Source organism: Pimephales promelas, chromosome 9 (assembly GCF_988280905.1).
Source record: "Pimephales promelas chromosome 9, fPimPro1.hap1.1, whole genome shotgun sequence".
NCBI classification, from domain to species: domain Eukaryota; kingdom Metazoa; phylum Chordata; class Actinopteri; order Cypriniformes; family Leuciscidae; genus Pimephales; species Pimephales promelas.
The window spans coordinates 21,878,319-21,893,624 of NC_142777.1; the positions used below are offsets into that span (position 1 = coordinate 21,878,319).

The 15,306-nt window shown below is 38.3% G+C and overlaps 1 protein-coding gene across 1 annotated transcript; it reads left to right on the plus strand.

Annotated features, from left to right (window-relative positions):
• The first annotated feature begins 4,773 nt into the window (after positions 1–4,773).
• On the plus strand, positions 4,774–12,803 carry fhl1a (four and a half LIM domains 1a). Its single transcript, XM_039665737.2, has 6 exons — positions 4,774–4,934; positions 9,892–10,073; positions 10,152–10,329; positions 10,412–10,581; positions 11,940–12,126; positions 12,268–12,803. The coding sequence occupies exons 1-6, from the start codon at positions 4,913–4,915 to the stop codon at positions 12,420–12,422; spliced, it is 894 nt and encodes a 297-aa protein (XP_039521671.1). The 5' UTR covers positions 4,774–4,912; the 3' UTR covers positions 12,423–12,803.
• Positions 12,804–15,306: the final 2,503 nt, after the last annotated feature.

Genomic DNA, 15,306 nt, shown 5'->3' on the forward strand with positions numbered 1-15,306 from the left:
GTCTGGCACACCAAATAATCAGTTATTGAAACACTTCAGCTGAACAGCCTCAACACACCCGCTGTAATCCACTAGGTGGCGTTTATGTGTCTAAAACAATATTAGAAAGCAGCACACTTTGGAGGTCCTAATTAGGAAATGTGTTACTCTGGAGAGTATGTGAGCTCATTCTGTCCACTGAGAGCGCAGTTGAGCCGCTACAGCTCTTCCTTGTCTCTTCAATGGGCTATATCAGAGAATGTCTAATTGAAGAGAATAGGCACTGGCTGGTTACTTCCGGGTTCTGGACTGGCTGCAGTAACGCGTTATGCCATTATTGGCCAAATTGATTAATTCAGGTGTGCTTGTCCTCAGTAGTCAAGGCAACAATAATCAGACACACCTGAATTAATCAAGTTTGGCCAATAATGGCAGGCAGGAAACAAGGAGCTTGCTGAAGTTCAGGAAGTAGTGCAGCTGTGCATATAGCAGTTCCACTGTGAACATATACAGGTATTAACCATGAAGCCTATGCTTGTAATGCATTTTCAGATTTCTTATGATTGCCTAGGGTTTACAGCTATTATATTAGGCCTATAAGTAAGGTATTCTCTTGCTAATTACTCTTGGGACTTTTTTCATTTTTTTAATCAATTCAACTTTTCTTGATAGCATGATAAATTAAAAAAGTTGCCCATGACACTTGCAGGTATGAACGTTGTATTCTGCATAAAGTGTTTACATCACACAAAATGATGATTAATGTATTTGTATTTCATGTATGTAATGTATTGTAGATGTAGATGTAATGTATTTCAGCTGTCATAAGACTGGAATACATCAGACCACTTTTGTTGATTTAGTGGAGGAGTCAAAGCAACTTTTCAGAGCTAGCTTATATATATTGAGGAAATATAGTGTATAGTGAGGCAAGTATTTGAACACCCTGCTAATTTGCAAGTTCTCCCACTTAGAAATCATGGAGGGGTCTGAAATCATCATTGTGCATGTCCACTGTGAGAGACATATTCTAAAAAAAAAAATCCAGAAATTACAATAAATGATTTTTTACCTATTTATTCATGTGATACAGCTGCAAATAAGTGTTTGAAAACCTGTCTATCAGCTAGAATTGGCTTTATGCACAGCTTCACTACTTCCTGAACTTAAGCCAGATCCTTGTTTCCTGTCTGCCATTATTGGGCAAAATTGATTAATTCAGGTGTGTCTGATTATTGTTGCCATGGCTACTGAGGTCAAGCACACCTGAACTAATCAATGTGTAATGGCAGACAGAAAATAAGACCCTGACCCTAAAAGACCTGTTAGTCTGCCTTTAAAATGTCCACCTCCACTCCATTTATTATCCTAAATTAGATGCACCTGTTTGAGGTCGTTAGCTGCATAAAGACACCTGTCCACCCAATACAATCAGTAAGAATCCAACTACTAACATGGCCAAGACCAAAGAGCGGTCCAAAGAGACAAAATTGTACACCTCCACAAGGCTGGAAAGGGCTACGGGGAAATTCCCAAGCAGCTTGGTGAAAAAAGGTCCACTGCTGGAGCAATCATTAGAAATTGGAAGAAGCTAAACATGACTGTCAATCTCCCCCTCGGACTGGGGCTCCATGCAAGATCTCACCTCGTGGGGTCTCAATGATCCTAAGAAAGGTGAGAAATCAGCCCAGGACTACACGGGAGGAGCTGGTCAATGACCTGAACAGAGCTGGGACCACCGTTTCCAAGGTTACTGTTGAGAGTACACTAAGACGTCATGGTTTGAAATCATCGGCACGGAAGGTTCCCCTGCTTAAACCAGCTCATGTCAAGGCCCGTCTTAAGTTTGGCAACAACCATTTGGATGATCCAGAGGAGTCATGGGAGAACGTCATATGGTCAGATGAGACCAAAATTGAACTTTTTGGTCATAATTCCACTAACCGTATTTGGAGGAAGAAGAATGATGAGTACCATCCCAAGAACATCATCCCTACTGTGAAGCATTGGGGTGGTCGCATCATGCTTTGGGCGTGTTTTTCTGCACGTGGGACAGGGCGATTGCACTGTATTAAGGAGAGGATGACTGGGGCCATGTATTGAGAGATTTTGGTGGAACAGTTAGAGCATTGAAGATGGGTCGAGGCTGGGTCTTCCAACATGACTATGACCTGAAACACACAACCAGGATAACCAAGGAGTGGCTCTGTAAGAAGCATATCAAGGTTCTGGCGTGGCCAAGCCAGTGGCCAGCCCTAAACCCAATAGAAAATCTTTGGAGGGAGCTCGAACTCCGTGTTTCTCAGCGACAGCCCAGAAACCTGACTGATCTAGAGAAGATCTGTGTGGAGGAGTGGGCCAAAATCCCTCCTGCAGTGTGTGCAAACCTGGTGAAAAACTACAGGAAACGTTTTCCCTCTGTAATTGCAAACAAAGGGTACTGTAACAAATATTAACATTGATTTTCTCAGGTGTTCAAATACTTATTTGCAGCTGTATCATACAAATAAATAGTTAAAAAATCATACATTGTGATTTCAGGATTTTTTTTACATTTTTTTTTTTAGATTATGTCTCTCACATGCTCCTACGATGACAATTTCAGACCCCTCCAAGATTTCTAAGTGGAAGAAACTTGCAAAATAGCAGGGGGTTCAAATACTTATTTTCCTCACTGTTTATAGTGTATTCCAGCCTTTATTTGGATTTTAAGAAACCATGGCAGTCAGGTTTATACATGACACATAATCAGAATATGAGCAATTCTGCTTTTAATCAGAATTTTTATGCTCAGTAAACTCTATGCCAGTTACAGGTCTGAGGTGGACTGTTTCACAACTCCTCATCACAGAGCCATGAATGTGGAAATCTCTGTCAATGTCAACATTCTCAATAACAACGGTTTCTTATGGTAACTCAAGTGAGTGAAGTGGATGTCTTCTACAGAACCGTAGGGAAGTGGAAAAAACATTGTGACCTGAAACAGGGTTTTGCCTTGGACTTGTCTGTCAAGACTTAAAAATTGCATGTAACTCGCAAGAAGAATTGAAAATCTTCCAATGAACTTTACTAAGGACAGTGTACATGTTGTTGGTCAATGAGATGGAAAACACTGGTATGCTGACCTTCACATCGCTGACCGCACACGTTGTCATGTTCCCTATCTGTGTACGCTTGCACGGTCATCAGATGAGTCACTAGTCTGTGAATAGTGTTTTGATAAATTGAGTGTATTTATCTTGGTAACTGAGAGGCTTTTAAGAAATATCCCTGGAAAATCGAAGAGCAGAACTGCCCATTTAGGTTGCTATTAATTCAGAATAGATTTGATAGATTACTGAATCCAAACTAAATAGAACAAGATCTCTGGTGGGAGATGAACTTAATTGCTTGCATGTTTAGGAAAACTGGTCCATTCCCTTTTATGAGCTGTAATAGTGTTGTTGTTTCCCAGTCTACCACAGACTTCCTATTCCACCTTGTTACCTCACATTCTTCAATGAATGGATCATAGTTGGTGCTTTAATCCAGATGACCAGAAGTTTTTACTGCAAGTATCTCTTTAGATCGAAACTGACCCATTCTTGGATTAATCATGTACATTGACTAGCACCTTAACTAATTCAATTCTTCTGTGGCAGGCCTTCAGCTGTGATCTACTCTAGCAGGGTTTAGATAAGAGATGAGGGGGGGGTTGTGTGAGCGTCTGATGCCAGGTTAAGCAGGGCTATTTCAGGCCTCCCACAAGGCAGGATCTTAGTAAAGGACAGCTGGATCTGTTTCCATTGTCAACTCTGACCATCAATGAGTCAGTTTATTTTTTTAACCAGACACACAAAAACACATTTTATCTACACCATCATACATATTATAAAAGAAAGTGGAGCCACTTTTTTCACATCACATTTATAAATGTCTGGATGTAACATAAAACATCAAACCAAGTGGAATCGGCAAGAAAAACAATTATTCTAGTCACTTTTCTCAAAGATTACTACTTTTCTGAGATGTTTTAAAAGGAACAATGCAATCTGTTATGAGTGTCAGTCATAAAAAAAATCTTTAGTTTTGAGTGGATAGTGTTGATCTTCCAGTTGAGATGTTTATGGATGAGTTCAGACTGCTTCAGACTTCCTTTCATGGAAATAACTTGATCTATTCTTTGCTCAACTTTCCAAAATGAAGTGTCTGTAATAGCGTGTTTTTGTATTATGTCATATTCATGAGTTACTAAAGGAATGTTGGATGGATCCAAATGAAGCATAGTTTTCTTCATACATCACAACCAGCAAACCCCAGAACTTTCAGAAATAAGTTGATAATTGAGACCAGAGCTCAGTTTTATTACAAATATGGTCTGAGATGGTCAAAAGAGCAAAGTTTATTTTTGAGGGTCAAATTGAGAATCAAAGGTATCCGAGGACAGTGACTCTTTCGTCATCCAAAACCCCCCTGAAACGCAGCATTTGAGAAGCTTTCCCCAGTTTTGTTTAAAAAGACAAGCCAAATGCAGGAAGTTTACTTTACAATATAAGCAAAATAAAAGAAAAAAAAAAAGATACACGTGATACACCAGAAGCTGTGAAAATGCCTTTATTCTGCTCACTGATGTCACAAGCAAGGAATTCAGTTGAATTGAGTTCCCTCTCTCTGGCTCCCTCCCCTTCACTTATCTTTTGCAGCATAACCTAACATGGAGAGGGCAGCTGATGCTTTGTCTGGGATTACTTGGTTTGTGATTTGGGAGGACAGGCCATGGGTGTGGTGGGCAACAGGGGGGCAGGGTGTAGGCTTTAAGGGGGAAGCTGGGGTCGTATATATGACAAATACCTAAAAGAGAAGAGTGGAGTTCCCCTGTAACTCTTTGGCTGTTTGGGTCTCTCCATCCATCCTTCCATTTCCTCAAGGCTTCCCTGAATATCCTAAAGCGGACATGACTTTCCACAGGCACTCAGGTAAAGATGCAGTGTGTGATGTTCAGACAGGGATGAAAAACCTTTGTTGGACTGGCCTGTGGATTCTCCTCATTGCTTTACTTATTATGGGACCTTTTGTTGCTGGATATGCTTTATAGCTGAGCTCACGCAACTATTCCAAAGTTTAGGTTAAGTGATCATTTTTTTTAATATTGATAATAATAAAAATCAATGTTTCTTAAGCAGCTAATCCGCATATTAGAATAAAGGATCATGTAACACTGAAGACTGGAGTAAAATCACAGGAATAAATAACATTTTAAAATATAGTAAAACAAAATTATTTCGCAATATTACAATTTTACTGTATTTTTTGATTTTTGATTAAGTGCAGCCTTGGTGTGCATAAGAGACTTCTTCAAGAACATTATAAAATCTCATGTGTTTTGATCTGGCAGCATTGGTTTTACATGGCTTTTGGAGAGTTTTCTGTATTTTTCCAGTATTTCCAGTATAGATCAATAATAATCTTAAGACCTGTGCAAATCAGATGATATTAGCTAGCCCGTGTAACCCAATGTATCAAAGGCAAGTATTTCTTTATCTGTGTAGTTAGGATGGTGAGCTCAGTGTAACTGAACGTCATCTTACTCTAGTCTAGACACTTTCGTCAAGATAATGCTCAAGCTAATTCTCTGATTTAAGTTAACAGAGCGGCACTGACATTCTTAACTTATGACTTTTTTTAGACTAAATTTGTTAGTGTCAAATTTAGGTTTCTCAATCATTGTGTATGTGGACATACAGTACTCTCTTTGGTTTCTGTTGTCTGAATTTGATCTCGTGTTGACCTTTCAAAGCAGCATTTGCTCTTCGCTTTGGGACAAAGCGGTCCTTTTGATAATACCCGGACAGAGCTAAAAAGTAACAGCTGATGGATTGGACGGTCTCCCAAAAGGCTTAGGGATTGAGCATACGGCTCAGGTCAGAAGGATGTTTCAGTTCACAGATGCCACGACGCTACTACTGTATACGTCTGAGGGGAGAATTCAGGAAAAGGACACTAAAAGACTTAGACCCTAGATATCGGTATTTGGTTCTGGATTTTTCACAAATCTGGTCAATTTTGTTGGAAGTTTCACCTAGATTATTTTATCTCCCTGGTACACTAAAAAAACGAATAATTTATTTTAATGAACGTAACCATAGACAGCTATTTGCTTAAAGGCTAACAATTTGATGTTGACAGAGACAAACTGGGAAGAATGAGTCAGTACTTCTAAAAATACTTGTTTTACATCACTTTGTTCTTGCACACTTGTTCAACATCCAGTAAATGCAGCTCTGGCTGGAAGTGTTAGTGGCCACATCTGTAGGGTGATTTGGCATGTTTTCAAGAGGACTTTCCTAAGTTGTTTGGCATGCGGTTGCTAGGCTGTGTTTACAACAGATGCCGAGGTGCAGACAAAACATTTATCCCAACACTATTTTACAGCCCAAGGGATAAAGCAAATATCAGTACAGGGCAGAGATAGGCTATAGACGTGCTGAATCTGATCTATGCAAAGTGCAACACTTTTTATGGCCTGTTATTGAAGAGTAGCTGTCCATGTGTCCTGTTTGTTCCAAGAGTATTTAGATGTATTGAAATGTACTCACCCTAAAGCCATTTCTTGGTGTAGTTGCTAAAGTTTTAAATATGGATATTTTTCTTACACAAATGCATCGCTTCCCTTCAGAAGGCCATTATTAAACGCCGGAGAACCCCGTGGAGCACTTTAATCATAAATAGCCATTCAGCCATTCACTCGCATTATCAAGCTTGGAAAAGCCAGGATATTTTTTTATATAATTCCGATTTTATCCCTCCGAAACAAGAATGTCATATACACCTAGGATGGCTTCAGGGTGAGTACATGATTCATGGGCTAATTTTCATTTTTGGGTTAACTATCCTTTTAGTGTACCCTCCCACACAGATTCTTGTTATTATACTGGCCCCTTGTGGTGACTTGATGTATTGCATTGATCGGGAGACATGCATGTTCACAGCAACACTATAAAACCATAGGCGGAGTTTGACATTCGAGCCAGGGGGGGCAAAAAAAAAAAAAACATGCTAAATAAACACATATTTATTTTTATCCCAAGAAAAAACAGTAAAACAATACACTGATATTTTATTGCCTTTATGTCATTGTAAACAGCTAGAACTTCGCATTAACAGCCACTTCGCGTCGCATCTTCGTTATAGGATCATGAAATGTGGACCACTTTTGCACTGTTAAAATATTATCTTCAACCTTAAAGTTTTCTTTCCTTTTTTCAAAACACATTCTGGCAATTATAATGATTTAAAAACTAGTTAAATTTCGCATTTATACTTCATGAATCATTGAAAAAATTTTAAGACACGGGATTAGGCTACCTATTGGTTTTGATGAGGGGAAAAAAAAACTTTACGAGTGCGGATTAGAACCTCGAACCTCCCGAGTCCTGGATATACACGAAAAAGGGAGTATATATTTTATATACTCACTATACACATGAAAAAAGTGCTATACTCTGACATTGTGCTCATTTTTATTTATGCAATAAAGGGCGTATACTTTATACTCACTATACTCGGACATTGTGCTCATTTTTATTTATGTACATCAGGAGCTACAGAACATCCTCTTTCAAAACATGACCTACTCGAAAGAGAGAAAAAGAATGAATGCGTACCCAGCACTTGTGAAAATGCCCTTTCGAGTACGTCTCCCCAGCACATTTCAAATTGACGCCCATTTATCGCAGAAAAGCTTCTCTCAGAGTTAGATGACACAATCGACCGAGTGAGCGATAACTTAAAGAGATTGGGGTTGGTAGTTTTTTTACAGCCTTTTTAAGAAAATGCGATTACCCGTTTCAGCCACCGGGGGGGCAACGCTCCCCCTGCCCCCCCGCAAACTCCGCGCCTGTATAAAACCCTTTCTGAATGTTGAAGTCAAGCTCAAGGTCAAGCTTTTATTAAGATCGTTTATGGGCAATTTGGATGCAGCACAAATAGACACAAACTGACACATACAGTACAATAACAAAATACAAAAAGTACATAAATTAAATATATAAAAACCTAAGAAAATCCTTTAAGACTATTTAACAATCGGATTTCAAAGGGAACAAAAGAGTATTTGTATCGGTTATTTTTTTTATCTTTGGCCATCTATAACAGCGACCTGAAGGCAGTAGAAAACTCCAGGAATAGGAAGTGGTAGTCACTATAGAATCACAGATTGGACTGTTGAACAGAACCGTCAAGCTTCTTTTGTTCTTTAGCTATGCACTTCCCACTGTTTGTGACTCATTTATTTAGTGAATTTTTATGTATCAATGTCTTGTCCATATTAAATTATCTTAATTTTCTCCAACAATATAGGCGCTGCTGACCATTTTCACACAAAGCCTGTGTTCACATCAAAACGCAATCCTTTATCAATAATTGTCCCCAGATAACTATCCACACTTTCCAACTTCTCACTCTTATTAAATGTGACTTGAGAAGAATGTGAGTCAATATTCGTGTATTTGTCTTAGAGGCATCATCACACGATTTAACAAAGTTATCCACCACTGGACCATGATACAAGCTCACAACAAACCACAGTGAAAATTTGGATGTTGAAAACACTTAACATGATAATGCAGTTTTTACTGATTTAAGTTACTGCACAAATTTTGTGAAATCCTGGCAATATTTTAAAGCGCACCTTCAGATTTTTTTTTAAAAACATCTCACACTCTTCGTAGTTTATAATTTGTCTACTAACAATGTCCAACACTAGACAATTATCAAACTTGTCAAATTTTCTCAAATTCAGGCAGAGAGACTGTAAATATACTTAGACAATTGGCTCGTCACAGGTAAACAGGCAGAGAAAGGTCTACTGTATGTGGGATTGGAATGGAGAGGTGAAAACTTACATCTCCAATTGGGCTCATAGAAAAACAACAGTCCAGCAAAAAAGCCAACAATAAAATCAAACAATGCCATAACACAATTATGGCATGTGTATTAAACATCTAACAAAGATTCAAATTCATTATAAATAAATTTGTCATTAAAAAGTATTCTCTCAGACATCATTTACTGATAAATGAAAGTCCTGTGTCTGGGTTTCTGGCAATTTCTTACTGCATTTTGATGAAATATAGGCCTATGTAGGTCATAATAGCAATAAACTAGGAATTTATATTAATAAATTGGTGATTAAATGATCATTCAAATTGTTTAGAAGAAAAGTAAAAAAAAAAAAAAAACATCTTGAGCTTTTTTAACCCTTAAATACATGTTTCGCCAATCATTATTAGGCTACATATTTGGGTCTTTAGAGACCTGGATCTATATCAGATTGATATCTGTTGCGATAATACTAAACTGATGTTTTATGCCATCATCACTGTCCTCGTCAGCTAATTTCCCAGTATTCAGCATCTGGCTCATATTCACCATCTCAAACAGCTATTCTCAAAAAAGATCATTTTAAACATCTTCAAAATCAATATTTTAATCACTGACAGATTCTTCACTAGATCCACCATCCAGTGACACTGACTAATATCTGATTACGTTCAGTACTTCAGTATGCTGTAAATCTCTGAGCCATTTCAAGTTTTGCCGATGATATTTCCTATTCTTTTGTTTTCTGCCTGCGGTAACTATGAGTGAAACGTCACTTCATCATTGTGTATCAGACATTGACACCTTGTGGAATAAATGTGAATTGCACTTATTCGGTCATCAAAGATTCAATAATTGTTGTGCAGAAAAAATATACTACGGTTGATGTCGAACTTAAAAATGAACGAGGAGGAGAGTAGTGAATGACGTCCCGGCCACTAAAGACCCGAGGTGTGCGTTTAAGGGTTCATCTGTTTTCATTGTTTAAAATCCACATAGCACATTAAAACATCAATTGGGGAGTAATTTTTATAGTTTGTTTTGTCCCTGTAGGCCCTCGTAGCTATCTGAGCTCCACCATGACTGAGCGTTTCGACTGCTTCTACTGCAGAGACAACCTACAGGGAAAGAAGTACGCCAACAAAGATGACAAGCACGTGTGTTTGCGCTGCTTCGACAAGCTCTGCGCCAACACTTGCGCTGAGTGTCGCAAACCTATAGGCGCTGATGCAAAGGTAGGGGTAAAATAAAGTCATCTATTATTAAAGTGAATTTTACATTGTGCAGTGCTCACAAAGTGCTCTCATATCCAGGAGCTGAACCATAAGAACCGCCACTGGCACGAGGGCTGCTTCCGCTGTGCCAAGTGCTACAAGCCGCTGGCCAATGAGCCCTTTGCTGCCAAGGACGATGGCAAGATCATGTGTGGGAAGTGTGGAGATCGTGACGGATCGCCTCGCTGCCAGGGCTGCTACAAAGTGATTGCGTCAGGTGTGTGTGTCACCGCACATTCGACACAAAATATCTCGGCCACATGTTGTAAATGATAGCCAAGTTTTTGTTGCACTTTTAGGATCTAAGAACGTGGAGTACAAGCATAAAGTCTGGCATGAAGAGTGTTTCACCTGCTTTGAGTGCAAGCAGCCCATCAGCAGCCAGAGCTTCCTGACCAAGGGTGATGATATGTACTGCACTTCCTGCCATGAGAAGAAGTTCGCCAAGCACTGTGTCCGGTGTAAAGAGGTCAGTTTGGATTGTACACTTAAAAAAAAAAAAGTCTCATCAATGAGTTATGACAACATGGTTTTAAATTGCCTTAACTTTTTAATGTTGTTCAATATTCAACTCATTTTTTGTCAGCTTAATGCAATTTAAGTAAAAATTATTTGAACATCCACATTGATTGCAGGCAACTTAAAAATTTAAGGCAGAAATTTTAGTGTCAAAAAGCTTCATAGATGGAAACAGAAACTCTATGTGTGCGGTTATTAAAGTGCTGTTCAAATTCCAGGCATAATGTACATCTAGACAGTCATTATTAAAAAATTAATCATTATATGTGTGCTTATCAAACAAATTAATGAACACACTTAAGTTTGAGTCAGTAAGATTATGCTCACCGAGGCTGCATTTATTTAATCAAAACATACAGTAAAACCATACTATTGTGAAATAGTATTACAATATTATACAGTTTTCTATTTGTTTTATTTGACATTTTCAAATCTATTTCTGTGATTGCAGTCTTCAGTGTCACATGGTCTTTCAAAAATCATTCAGGATTCTTGGATGAATAGAACAGCATTTATTTGAAATAGCAACTTTTGCATTATAAATTACTTTATTGTTACTTTTGGTCAATTTAATGCATCCTTTCTGAATAAAAGTATTAATTTCTATATATATATATATATATATATATATATATATATATTACTCTCTCTCTCTAAATGAATTCTTTTAGAAGAAATTGGTTGAATGCTTCATTAACTCACTCATAAAGACAGTTACTTGTCGCCACTTGGTGTAAAGATGCAACTGGAGTCACTGAAAAATCTCACCCAAATGACCAACGCATTCTCATCCGCTTTTGACAATCCGTATACATCCAAAGCAAATGGCACCTTTTAGTGTCTGTCTACGCGTCTCATATTAATGCTAAAGGGTGCCATGTGCGTTGGATGTATATGCATTGTCAAAAGCGTCACTATATGACGCCTTGGGATGAGAACGGGCTGAAATGACACGCTTCATGTACACTTGCGGACTTTACAATGGCTGCCGGATGCACCAAGTCCACAAGACTGCAGGATGTCCCATTTGTCATTTATGTTTCAGTTTTGGTTTTGTGACCGACTTACGCTTTATGCACTTTTGCCAAGCCAGCAAGCCCATGAGCTCCACAGCAAACTTCTAAGCGGGATTACTTGACAGAGGTGTGAACTTGGTGGAAGATTGTGAGGATTTAGGGTTCCATTTGGAACAGGGCCAAATTGCATAATATATAATCACTAAGCCAATTAAATTAGAAGACCAGAAAAAACAGTCGTCCTAACAGGCATGTTCTGAATCCTCTGTCCCTCTAAACTCTTATTAATCAGGCCATTACCAGTGGTGGGATCACCTATCAGGACCAGCCATGGCACTCGGAGTGCTTTGTGTGTCACACGTGCAAGAAGCCACTGGCTGGAGCTCGTTTCACGGCCCATGAAGATCAGTTCTACTGTGTGGACTGCTATAAGACTGATGTGGCCAAAAAGTGCTCTGGATGCCAGAATCCTATTACAGGTATAAATGTGCAAATACACACGCACAACTGCAGTAAATGCGTACAATATATTAATACAGAAGAATAGAAAGCGCCATTATTTATCGCAATTTTAATGGAAAAAGGTCCATATTTTCACCTGTTGTCTTTCTGCATCCCAGGGTTTGGCAGAGGGACCAATGTGGTGAACTATGAGAACAAATCCTGGCATGAATATTGCTTCAACTGCAAAAAATGCTCGCTCTCAATGGCCCACAAGCGTTTTGTCATCCACGGAGAGGACATCTACTGCCCTGACTGTGCCAAAAAGCTGTGAGGGCTGATATGTGATGACGCTGAGTAAAAAAAGCAATTAGTATTGATGAAATGGATAGCAAATCTTTGAGTGCTCAACTAAAGAGAAACCAGTGGTGGTGTTTGTGCTGATAAATCACTGGAAGTTTGATATATTTTATTATGCAAAATATGTTACTGCAATCAATTGTAATCGCTGGATTTGCAAACCTAACATTGCATTTTAATAAGTTTCAGTTATTGCAAAGCTATGATAATTGCTGTAAGATTTAATGTGTTGAAATAATTCAGAAAACTAATTTTGCTTTGTGGAAAAATGTTTTTATTAACAACTGTAAGGATGAAAAAAAACATTACATTTGAGATGTTTTGAGCATGAAACAATAAATGACTCCAAATCTTTTTTTTCCAAAACTTTATTTTAACAATTTATACTTTTCCAGTACACTTTAGATATATTTACAAATATAATTTGTGGTCAGGGCTATTTCAAGACAAGAAACTGCTCTAATAAAAGCAGATCCCATTCATGACCCTGGTCGAGTAGAATGATTGTCATGGCCGAGGTAAGCTCACGTGACGCGTTAAGATATTAATATATGAAAATAAAATACAGCCCATTCTGCATCTAAGGCACCATCCTATTCTACCCCTGCTTTGAGTACAATTGACATTTAAAGAACAGTTTCAGTTCGGATGTATACAGCACAAGGGGCTCGAAAGGTCCCGTGAGTGGAAACAACATCTGCATTGGAGTGAACTCGTCTGAAAGTGGCTGTGCTAGCATATTATAAGAGCAAATGGAACTAACACGTACACACATGCCTCAATGATCGGGTCTGCAGCAGATACACCACAACTTGAAGCATTTTTGGAAATTTAAAGTTTTAAGAGTACACGTTAAAGGCCGAACCAATGATATCAAACCCATTTCTGAATTTCACTGAGCAAGTCTCTTGCCAAGCATGTCACATAACCTCTGCAAACACTTTTCCACTGAAGTCTAAGAGCCTGAGTCAAAAAGCAGTCTTATACAACAAAAGATTAAAAACAACAACGTAGATGCATATAAAACAACAGAAGAAACATTAAACACACATTGAGGGACTACAGTATTCCTAAACACAGATGGAATGATACAAATAAACAAATGTACTTATGGATTGACCGGCTGAATGGTAAAAATAGACTGAATAATATTTTAAAGGAAACTCCTCAAAAATGTACACAACAACATTACACAGCCAACTGAACTCTTCAAGCATATAGAGACCAATCATTCATTACAACCTTCTGGACATTCAAATCAACAGTCAAATGGCAAATCCTTGTTATAAAACACAGGAAAAGTCTAGTGCATTCTTCACTTAAACTTCCCTGAATCCTCCAGCGGCAAATGTAAATCACAAAAGGCGACAACAACTCTGCTCAACTAAAAAGCCTTTTACTTTGCTTGCGCTCTCAGTCCACATTACTTTTCCCTACCCGCGTCACTTAACACACACACACTTTGTAACTTGCTGTGTAGTTAGTTACACCAGGCCTGAGTGTGGAACAGCATTTCATCCTTTAGTATAGAGCTGAACCACACTATACAGTACACCAACCTGCTGCCTAGTTCTTATTCACAACCACAAGTATGGCTAGACAGCCTAATACTGATTTACATAATACTTAGAAGAGTTTTAAATAGTATATTTTTAAATATATTTATGCATTTTCAAAGAGAACCAAATTTAGTGTGGTTATTTAATCCATGAATCCACGGTGAGAAGTACACGAACAATAACTGTATTCAAAAAGAAAATATCAGGACTTGATAGCACAGTACAACCCTGAGGGGACTTTGGGAATTTAAGAAACTTTAAATCATTCAAGTTTAGTTACTGAAACATGTTTCTTCAAACTCCAGGGGACAGACACCAGAAACATGCAAGTTAGAGTTACAGTAATTCTGTTATATTATGCAATATCGCAGCGCACGGATTCAAGCCGACATCCAGAGTTATTGAGGGTGCACTTAAATTAGATATTTGATAACTAGTCATACTTATGTACATGTACAGGTTACTACAAAACAGGAACGTACAACATAAAAACCTCATTAAACAAAAGCCACAAGTGTTATGCCAGTCCACATTGAGCTCCATCATCCTTCAATCTCAGAGCTCAAGGCAGTACGAATATGTTTGCACTCAATTTGAATTATAAACAGTCTGGTAAACGTTTTTAACGAAACATCTTGAGAAGGATTTGATATCAACGAGTGTTACACAGTAGGAATGCTTCTCAGCGGGAGCTCGAGTTCTTGCACAGGGAATATAGTGTTAAACCCTACACAGTGGTGATGTTTATTCCTTTGGAGCGGAGAAACAACAAATATCCTGAGGTCACATTAAAAGCACTCGAGAGTTGCTGGACCATCACATTCCTGAGCTCCGCTCACAGTTCAGACACAGGGTTTTAATTAGTACGGATTGGAACTACCATGTCAGATGAAGATATGTGAGAGGTTTCCTTTCTCAAAACGCTCTGCACTAACTCCATGACTAATCCGATCCTTCTACAAAACGCTCAACTTGAAATTATAATGAATATGTACGTTCCACGTGAACATCTGAACTGGAATTTAGCAAAAAAGTGCACGTGGTAACCATCAGGAGACAGCAGCCGTTTAAATGTGGAGTAGCCACATGAATAAATAAAGTCGTCTCCACGTTTAAAAGACCAAAAAGAAAAAGAAACCCAAAAACATTTGTTATGAAAAATAAATCCTGATGACAATATTATAAAGAGCTGCTAAACAAATAAGCAAGCACACTGACGGAATTTATCACTTTCCCTGAAGCATTTCTTCAGCTCATTTCTTCCAACTTGTGTTTATTTTCTCTTGCTTTATCCATCTA